This window comes from Papaver somniferum, unplaced genomic scaffold (assembly GCF_003573695.1).
Source record: "Papaver somniferum cultivar HN1 unplaced genomic scaffold, ASM357369v1 unplaced-scaffold_48, whole genome shotgun sequence".
Classification (NCBI taxonomy): Eukaryota; Viridiplantae; Streptophyta; class Magnoliopsida; order Ranunculales; family Papaveraceae; genus Papaver; species Papaver somniferum.
Window position 1 is genome coordinate 894,058 of NW_020647415.1, and position 10,568 is coordinate 904,625.

The 10,568-nt window shown below is 37.5% G+C and overlaps 1 protein-coding gene across 1 annotated transcript; it reads right to left on the minus strand.

Moving 5' to 3' along the window:
• Positions 1-5,582: 5,582 nt before the first annotated feature.
• Positions 5,583-8,038, minus strand: LOC113342853 (metalloendoproteinase 2-MMP-like). Its single transcript, XM_026587248.1, has 3 exons — positions 8,027-8,038; positions 7,760-7,829; positions 5,583-6,427 (listed from the first exon to the last, which is right to left on the minus strand). The coding sequence occupies exons 1-3, from the start codon at positions 8,036-8,038 to the stop codon at positions 5,583-5,585; spliced, it is 927 nt and encodes a 308-aa protein (XP_026443033.1).
• Between the last annotated feature and the right edge of the window lie 2,530 nt (positions 8,039-10,568).

Sequence of the window (10,568 nt, forward strand, 5' to 3'; positions counted from 1 at the left end):
ATTTTTTCCTAGCTAATCATGAAGGTTGCTATTAGCAACTTCTAACATTTTATTATCTTATTCCTTAGAATATTTTTTGTTTATTAATGTTATGATGCTATCCCGCAGAGGCTCGTAATCGTAATTTGGAGTTGGAGAAGCAGTTGAATATGATAATGGGAGAAAGGAAAAGTCTGGATGATGAGCTTAATGACATGGAAGCTCGCTTCAACAAAGAGTTAGAGGCTGAGCATGATGAGTGAAAGAAGAATCTGAGCGATCTTCAGGCTGAATATCCTGTAAAGATTACCAATCCTTGCAAAGCTATTCTTCTTCGTGAGCGTCAGAGAGTTGTTGTTGTTGTGAACCCTAATGTTGTTATTTGCCCGTTGGTAAGCAGAATGTCCCTGGTGGTGGCCTAACCGAGGGTGATAATCAAACAAACCTTGAGCAGAGTGCCCCTGGTGGTGAGCAAGCTTAAGTCTGTTGATGTCTGTCCTACATAGTGGTAGTCTTGTCTTTCTTGTTCATATTTGAACAGTTTTTTTCTTTTTTTTTTTTTGGAAACATGTCCTTTTTGGTTGGTAAGCCCTCGTGCTCTTTCCGAGAAAATGTTTAATGGTTTTTCATTTGACAAGACCTCGTGCTTATTCCGAGGCGATGTTAAGGATACTGTTGTTGGATAAGTCCTCGTGCTCTTTCCAAGGAAATGTTTAAAGGTTCTTTTGTTTAGCTGTATTTCTAATTAAGTCCTCTATTGTTTGGAGGAATTATTTTGCTAACCATTTTTGAAAAATCCTCGTCTGTGGGAGGTTGTGGTTGAAGTATGTTTCTTGAACAATTCTTCTTTTATGTTGGCTCTTTCCAGTAACTTAGAATGAAATACTTGTCATTTTTTTTATTATATGTTACTTATTTTTATTGTGGCTCTGAGGATTGCCTTCTTATATTCATCTAGTTCAATCATGGGTGACAAATCCAATGAGTGATCAGTTCCTTAATTGGACAGGTCATCTCTTATAGTGTTGAATCTAGAGTAAATTGAATCATTATGCTCACCTTTGTCATGTGCCTTCTTGGGTCGTTTATTTTCAATGGAGGTTGAACTTTCCCCTTAGTCCTGTGATCAGATGTTTGAGTCACTTTTGTGTGACCAAAGTTTGTAGAGCGATACCTCTGCTACTGGATTCTCGCCTTAGCCAAAGGTGAGTCCATTAGTTCTGGGTACCTCATGTTGTACACGACATCATCCGACGCGGGATCGTGATGGCATTACCTAAACCTATTTCTGTCTCAGGTAGCTTAGGGCGTCCCCCAATTCATCTTAATTTATGTGGTTAGATGGCATTGTCCTAGGTTTGTTTGTCCGTCTCAGGCATCTTGGGTATTTCGCCCATTACTATGTGTAGAATGGACGGTGTGGCTACCACCATGCTATAATCTTTATGGTCTTTGATACAATGGCATCCTAAATCTATATGCAATGCAAAAAAAGAAAGAATAAGAAGAAGGAAAATTGAAAGAAAGCACATAACATAAATAACTAAAATTAATAAGAAAAAAAAGGAAGAAATAAAGTAATAAAACATTGAAACAAATAACCAAATGGAGTATTTTATTAATCTAAAAAAAGGGTTTGTAAATCCTTGGTACATTCAGATAAGGTATCATGACCTTTTACGAGTTGGGATTTACACCTTATTCTCATAATCTAGCCTTTTATGGGATAGGTCTAAGTATGGTACTGCTTTAGGTACTTGATATTCCATGGTCATTCTAATTCTTCCTCATTAGGTTTGAGAAATCTGTATACTCCATCGCCTGCTTTCGCGAGGATGGTTAGTGGTCCTTCCCATATGGTTGCAAATTTTCCCGATTTTTGATGGTAAGGAGGAATTTATCTCCAGACTTGATCTCATGGGATAAATTGTCTCTTGTGGACTCGTTTGTTATATTCCTAAGACAACCGTTGGTGGTAATTTTCTATTCTTTGGAGAATTATTTCTCGCTTCTCTTCGAGTTCATCTAACTTGGCCAATATCATATCGGAGGTCCAATTATTTTCCCAAGTTATAGTGTTATTCGTTGGAATCGTTACTTCGGTGGGTATGATCGCTTTTGTTCCATATGTCAGTGTGAAAGGTGTCATCCCTGTAGCCTCTGTTCGGGTAGTCCGATAAGCCCAAAGAACGCTGTGAAGTTGTTCGCACCAGCTAGTCCCATGTCAATCTAGCTTCTTTTTTAGCATGTCGGCAATAGTTTTATTGGTGGCCTCTTCCTGGTCATTGCTTTAAGGATAGATGAGCGTAGACTTGTTCTTTTTGATCTTGAAATAATTAAAGAGGAGGTCAATGTTCTTTCCTCGCAGTTGTACTCCGTTTTCCGAAACGATGGCAGCTGCGATACCACAGTGACATACAATATGTTCAAAGATAAATTTGAAGACATCATGGTCTCTAATGTGTCTGAGGCCTGATGCCTCTACCCACTTCGTAAAGTAGTCTGTGGCGACAATCAAGTATTTTCTTTGTCTTGTACTTGCTCGTAGTGGTCCTACGATGTCAACCACCCATTTTGCAAATGGCCAAGGGCTTAGTACAGATTTTAAATCCATGGAAGGAGCATGCCTTCTTTTTCCATATTTCTGGCATTCGATGAATCGTTGTGCCATTTGTTTTAAATCGAATATTCGTTTATACGACGCCAAAAATATCCTTGAAGTATAACTTTCTGAGCTAAGGTCATGCCGCCGCTATGATTTCCGGCATACCCACGATGTATTTATTTCAATTTTTTTTGTCTTTCATCAAAGGATAGACATCTGAGCAAAGGCCCCAAATATGACTGTCGATATAATATTCCTTCCCTCAGTTGGTAATTTTCGGATCGGGATATCACCTTGTATGCGATCTTTTGACCGCTCGGGAGATCGCAATTAGCAAGATATTTCATGATAGGTGTCCTCCAATCACCCTTGGGTAGAGCTTCTTGGCTCGTGCTTACATTTAGCATTTCCGTATCCCCTTCGAGTGGTATAGAGGGAAGTAGTATCCTTTCGACTTTCACGACTGTTGCCTCTGGGTATGCCATCATAGAAGAAATGAAACCCAGGGCTTCTGCATGCCTGTTGTTACTCCTACATAAGTGTCGGAAAGTGATGTTGGGTACTTTCCCAATATAGTGTTTGGCCAATTGGAGGTATCGCTGGACACATGCATCTGAAGCTTGATACCTCCCATCGATTTATCATATGACAAAATGTGAGTCGCTCGTGAGTCTGACTTCGTCGATTCTGAGTTCAATTATTAATCGAAGGGCATGTATGACCGCTTCGTGTTCAGTTATGTTATTCGTAAAGGGGGACTCTAGCCTTAAGCTGTATACGATCCTTCGGCCTGTCGGGGTCGAGAAGACCATTCCGATACCATATCCTTAAAATTTAAAATCGCCCATCCACAAATACTTCCCATCGCTTTGGGTTTTCAGAGTAAAGCAGTTCAGGCGGATCATCCAATTCTTCCTCCATCCCTGGAATATCTTCGACCTCATCAGTATCGTCGAGTGGGAAATCGTCCATGAAGTATGCAACGACTTGAGTATTTATTGCTGTCTGAGGTTGATATTTAACCCCACACTGTTTGATTTGAGCTCCCCATGTGGATATTCTGCCTTCTTTGTCAGCATTGTCAAGTACAGATTATATTGGTGCTTCGGTAATGACAGTTACGGTGTGTTCATGAAAGTACGATCACAGTTTTTGCGTCGCATACACTAAAGATAGTAAGAGTTTCTAAATATTTGGAGTAATTTATCTCTGATGAAGTCAGAGTTTTGCTTATAAAGTAAATGGTTTTTCGGCCCCCACATCGATGCGAGTTAGTACATCACTTATTGATATGTTATTGGCTGACAGATAGATATAAAGATCTTCGCCCAGATTAGGTTTCTGCAAAATCGGTAAGGTAGCTAGGTGCTCCTTAATCTTTTGAAAAGCTTCTTCACACTCGGAGCTCCATGAGAATTTTTACCTTTCTTTTGTAACCAGATACCCTAAAGTTTTCCTTAGGTCACCCCGAAGGCACGTTTTTTCGGGTTGATCTTCATATTAGATTTCCTCATTTATTCAAAAATGTCTTTAAGGTCCTTTGCATAGCCCAGTGGGATCTTTCTTTTGACAAGCATATCGCCTACATAAACCTTTAGGGTTTTATGTATCCCATTATCGAACATCTTTTCCACCATTTTACGGTACGTCGCACCAGCATTTTTCAGTCTGAATGACATTTTAGTATAATAGTAAAGTCCTCGTGGAGTAAAAAGGCAGTGTGTTCTTGGTCTTCTTCGGCCAGTAGGATTTGGTTATAGCCCGAGTACCCATCCATCAACGATAGCAACCCTATCAGATATTGCACTTCTCGGATGACACTTGAGGCCTCCATTTTCTTGAGCTCGTTTAGGATAGCCTCATGATATTCAGGCGCCACCTTTCTCATTCTTTGTCTCATGGGTTTATGCTTTGGATTAATTTTCAAATGATGGCAACAAACTTCTGGATCGATCCCTGGCATATCCTTCATGCGCCACGCGAAGACATCAGAGTATTCCTTTAGTACTTGTATTAGTTTCCCCTCTTCCTCCACGCTGAGGAGGGTTCTGATTTTAACCATCCCTGGATTTTCAGGTGTCCTAATATTCACCTCTTTTGTTGGTTCCGAGGTTGAGAAATTTGACTTCGGCTCTCCAATATCGGAGAGATTCTGTAATTGCTATAAGGGATGCATGGGTTCGCCCGAAATAGGAATTGGCACGTTGTTCGAGCGTCTCCCTTCATTTGTTTCTGCTATGTAAGTGTCAATTTCTTCTTGATTCTTAGCATATTTGGTTCTTTTCTTCCTTTCCTTTGGGAATTGATCTTGTTTTCACCATCATAAACCGTACCTTTAACTTCCTCGTTAATCTCACCCTCACCGTATAGGGACCTACACTGACTATGTTCCCAATCAATAGTTTCTCTAACTTGCTCACACATTGTATATATAGTGTGTAAGGACACATTTTCCGTTTGTAGATGCGATAACCATGTAAGATTCCTTATTCATTAATTTGTTCCTGCTCATCAAAAGTTATGAAAGAAATTTGAAAACGATTTGTGATGTGAATACAATACAGACATTTTCCTTCATTTGCTATATGTATATGAACTTGTAAATAATTTTTGTTCTGCTGATTGTTCTGAGTTAGTTCTTCCAATTAAAGAAACTTGGGTTCTGAAATTTTGGCTTGATGAATTTATTTATTTATGATAAAGAAAACACGGAAAAATTTATTAAGAAGTGAACTTAACAGACAAAAAAGAAACAACAGAACTCAACCTAATTTCACGACAAAAGAGTCCTGTAGGACTCAGCTGTTTCACAGGTACATACATCACTCACGAGTCATACTTCTCCAGTTCCCCTAGTTTTATTCCTAGCATTTACTAGTACCTGCATAGGATCCCAAACCAATTTTCGTCATAGATAAATTGGATTTGATCCGTATTATTACGTACTTGTATATTATGATTCCCTTAATCCTAGCTATTAACCTGATTGTTTGATAGATCAGGAACCGTATATAGCTCTTAAGGCTTTAACGTCATTGACCTGCACTTGCCTCTTAGTGCTTCCAGGTTGGAACACCGGGTACATGATTGCGTTTTGTTCGAAAATATGTTCTAGTCCTAATAAATGTCCAATTTCATGTGCAGCAACAGATTCTAAGTCCATTGTGTCTGATTCTGGATGGGTACTCCATTTATCCCCTGCGTCGAAGTAAAACCTTCCATCATTTGGTGGAAATGCATGAGCGACTACTCCCATTTGACCATCAAATTTAGATCCATCACCAAGATCACCTTTGTGGAACCCAATAACCATGTCAGCACCCACATCTTCATTGGTCTCCTCAGTGAACTTGAAGTTACTCACAGCTTCCCATTTCGCAAAAGCTTGTGAAATAGCATATTTCAGGGTTTCAGTGTCAACTTTGTCTAAGATTGTACTATTTGAGTTAAATCGGTAAGTGAGGTGAGAGCTCGACCATTTTTCTGGGGCGCTAGCTGCAAGTACATCTTGGTCATTCTTCCTCTTTCCGGGTTCAGAGTCGACAACGTCTGCTCTACCACATCGAGGCATCATCATTTGTCTCACTGTTTCGGCGTGCAAACTCCCGGTGGCATTTATACCATAATTGAGTTGATAAGTTTTGATTTCATACTCTAAGACGTCATCAAACACGTCATCGTATGCATGTTCAGCACTAGGATTCACATCATTCAAGTATCCAAATCTTTTAAGATATTTCTTAACATTATGCAAACCTGGTGCGGTCTGACCAATGTGAACTCCTTTGAGATCTTGAAGAAACTCGAATGGCTCAGCAGATAGAGTTGGGTTTGGGAGAATGGCTAACAAGATGAGAAGAAATGGTAACAAGTTGAAAATATCGAACAGCTTTGGTGGTCTGCATTGTGTTTACAATAAGTTTTCTTGTTTTTGATTTGTGCTCTATTCCTAATACTATCTCAACTATTTATAGAGAGATATAGATGCACTAATGAATTTCATAATCATACAGAACAAATTAAAACCATTAATTGAAGTTCCCTGCCCTAGAGATCTAATGCATCACAGAGAGTGGTCCTTTGCATAAGGTTGATGTGATAAGTTCACTAAATTAATTTATTAAGCATCTAACAACCGAATCTACCACTTAATGATGCATATAGCTACTTAAAATCTTACTCTTAAATGGTTGAAAAGACACATACGTCTACCAATTTAAATTCAATTCAAGCTGTAGTTTCTTCTTCTCATAATGTAGTCCAAGGGTCTCTTTTTGGTTTTCTAAATCGGACTCTTTTGATTGGTATATCGCGGATTGCATCATATATTATATGCCACAATACAACTTTATTACATATGATGCCATGAAGGCGGACTATAAAACACACAAACTGAAATGGAGACAAGCTCCGGTCTTGAGATTCCCTTGAAATCAAGAAAAACTGGATCAAAATCTACAGAATTCTTACGCGTCTTTGTGGCACAATCTTACAGTTGACGAGTCCTGTGAGATAGTTCAAGAATAGGGCATGTATTTGCAATCAATTCATCTAAGGTCTATTGTTTAAGTACATCGTGTGTGCCTAAAACTTTATTAGGATCGATTTATGGCAGATGTGAAAGATATATAATAGACAATAGATGCATTAAATACTTGTTGCGCTTTTATACGATTATGAAAGTTTAAATGGATTAAGTAGTCCAGCATTAAGTTTTTTTCTTTGTTCAAACATAAATGAAGATAAATATCGTCATCACAAGAGTAAATATGGTTGTCAACAAGTTGGCATCATACCTTCATTTTCATCAACAACTATCTTTACTCATTGCACATGCACTAACATGTTAACTATTTTTTTTTCTGAACCTGAATCTTTACAAGAATACAACCATGGCTCCTTCTAAAGATTTTTTTTTCTTGTTTCTTTGGTCATTATGTTTTTATCTATTGACACCAAATGTTGCTCTGGGGATTGTTATCTTATGCAAACATTACCGAGAACTATTTCAAAACAAAACCACAGTCCACAATTAAAAAAGAACCGATCACTCGGCAATGCAGAAAGTAATCTAGGTAAGTTACACGTTCAAAAGCCAACAACTGTCTAGCACAGTGGTTAAGGCATGCCCTTTCGTCCATGCTGACCGTGGGAGTTAGGGGTAGTAATTCCTACAAGGAAGGTTGGATCCCCAATTAGTTTTACCAATTTCCTCTATAGATAGGGCTGAGAGAACCTGGCTGTGCTGTATTCAGAAAAAGAAAAAAAAGCTACACGTTAAAAAAACTCCCCACAACAACTTCAAATTTCCGGAAGGTTGTTTATTATGATGTAGCTTCAGAAGAACACTAAAGGGGTACCTAAATATTCGTACAAAACACCCAAACGGATCAGAAAGTCCCAACGAAAAACTTGTAGTTCCAGACGATCGTAACAACAAACCCGATGTTCCATAGTGTCCCAATAACACGCCCAATGAGACCTTGAATAACGAACCACGACACAACAAAAGTTAAAGTGGAACCCCTATGTCCCAGTAACAGTAATTCCAGAAACTCCAGACGAACTTGCATGTGCAAGTAACTCCGACTAAACCCTTAATTCCGTATAAGTTAGTTTTATAAGCTCCCATGAACCTATTATATCATGCAATTTTTTCTTAAGACCCGCCTCAACAGCTGATCATATCATGCAATTTTTTCTATTTTATATGAGAAATTTTTTGATGGGGGCGTTTTTTGAAGGGGACATAGGGGGCAAATCATATGTTGACACGTGTCTTTGATATTAATTGATTCCCATGAATTTTGTTTCCAAAAGTATAAAGAAATATATTTTTGGAGAGGAACTCATGGGAATCAATTAATATCAAAGACACGTGTCAACATATCATTTGTCCCCATGCCCCCTTCAAAAAACGCCTCCATCAAAAATTTACTCATTTTATATTCTTAACGAAACTGAAAACCTATAAAAATGCTTAACCAGTCCCCCACAGTTAAACATTACATTGTCCTCAATATAAATTGAGTCATCCAACGTAGAAATTAAGATGGGAAAATCTTAAAATGATATGGAACTACCAGACGAGTAAAACTAAAAGATAGAGTGAAGGGAACAAATATGATGGGTTGACTCCCATGAAGCGAAATGTATTTGTTTCCATGCTTCCTAGTAGCACGTTTTCTAACAAGGAGGGGTTGGTACCTCTAAGTAAGATGCCAATCATATATATAGAGCCTGAAAAGTTAGGGATCAACCCAACTAATCCGGTCAGCTAAAATTATGCACCCGCAGACACTATAATCATCCAAAAATATATGTGAATCCATTCCCCATACAAAATAATTCTTAGTAATCAATCCATGCATTATTGGGATAAGTAAATCATTCACACAAAGAAGTATAAATTGTTCAAAAGCTACTTGTTTAGGTGCACACCCTAAATCAAGCTTTAAATCAGCGAAATAACTTGTGCGGCTGATATAGGTTGAAATTTAGAAAAATGGGGCACATGAATAGATGTTGGCTCAAATTCATTGGAGCAATAATATCATGACCAATAGAGTCAGTATCATCCACAATGATTTCATTATTAATATCATCAAAAAGAAAACAATCAGACCTGATAGGTCATACAATGGCTTAAGGGGAAAGGTCAGAGCTATCTCGACTGATTGAACTAGACATGATTCGGGCATACACAAGAGGTTTCACTTTGGGCTTCCATTTATTAGTGTCTAGCAGCGGTGTGGAGTCTAACAAGGCATTGACTTTACAAATAACACTACCATCGTCAAAATCATACACAAATTATGCTAAGCAAGCCTGTAATGGATCTTCCAAGTGGCTCTGCAAAAGCTTTTCGAGTACATATTTACTTTATTTTCACCATAAGCACTTCACACTAAGGTACCTAAGAAGGAATTAAAAAAAGTTAAATAAACAAAAAAAAAAATCATGTAAAAAAATAAAAATAAATAAAAGATATGAACTAGAGAGTATTTTGAAATCACTCCCCGGCAGCGGCGCCAAAAACATGATAGGATCAACTTGAAATACGGTTCTTTCCCACGAGGAGTGAAAAAAATACTACTAGCTAATATAAAAAAAATCAACTAATGAATCAAATATATAATGTTTAAGCGATTTTCATAAATTCAGAACAACTTGAAATAACAAATTATTCTAATAATAAACAAAATAGGAGTTGGTTATTAGGATTTTCGATTTCCACCAATTCAATCATATTAACTCTACTAATCTCTATGTTTTACTCAAGACAAATATTGAAATCAATCTCAGGTCTCAGAAGATGGTATGTTAAATTCTAAAATATTGTTTATCCGCTATAATTTCCTTCGCTTCATGGGTAGTGCTTCTAAAGCATTATGTATCAATCATAAAGCATGGGTAGTGCTTCTAAAACATTATGTATCGAATATCACATTAAAGAACTTTAACCAAAGAACAAATTACGATTAAATACCAAGCTATATGAAGTGAAATTACTAGTAAATCAAATCATCATTAGAAATATCATCGTAGGATTTATACAATTAAATTGGATTCAGTCTAAATCCTAATGTTGATCTAGCTAGACATGACTTTTTTAAAAGCCATAACAGTATATCAATCAAAATAACTGATGAAAAACGAAATGAGTATAAATAAACTTCAAACCCTAGTTACTTTTTTCGGTCGACGGCCTTTCCTTTACGTTCTGTAGCCGCTCCCCTTTAGACATTTATGGTTTTGGTGATCTGATTTCCTTGTAATTCCTACAAATGCTCTAAAATGTTATTATTAGTCCAACAACGAGTTCTAACTAATATAGTTATGGGTGTAAATGCGTCGCATTTACGTATTTATCAATATTGTCTCTTAGTAATTATTTGTTACTGTAATATTATCTCAATGGTGTAAATTGTGTCGTGCCAGCACGACCACAACTCAGCATACCATGTTAAAATTTGAGCCCAAC

Coding starts and splice junctions, on each gene's coding strand:
- LOC113342853 (XM_026587248.1), bottom strand. Junction 6,428..7,759: donor TTGGGGATCCAACCTTCCTT/GTAGGAATTACT, acceptor TCATCTTGTTAG/CCATTCTCCCAAACCCAACT.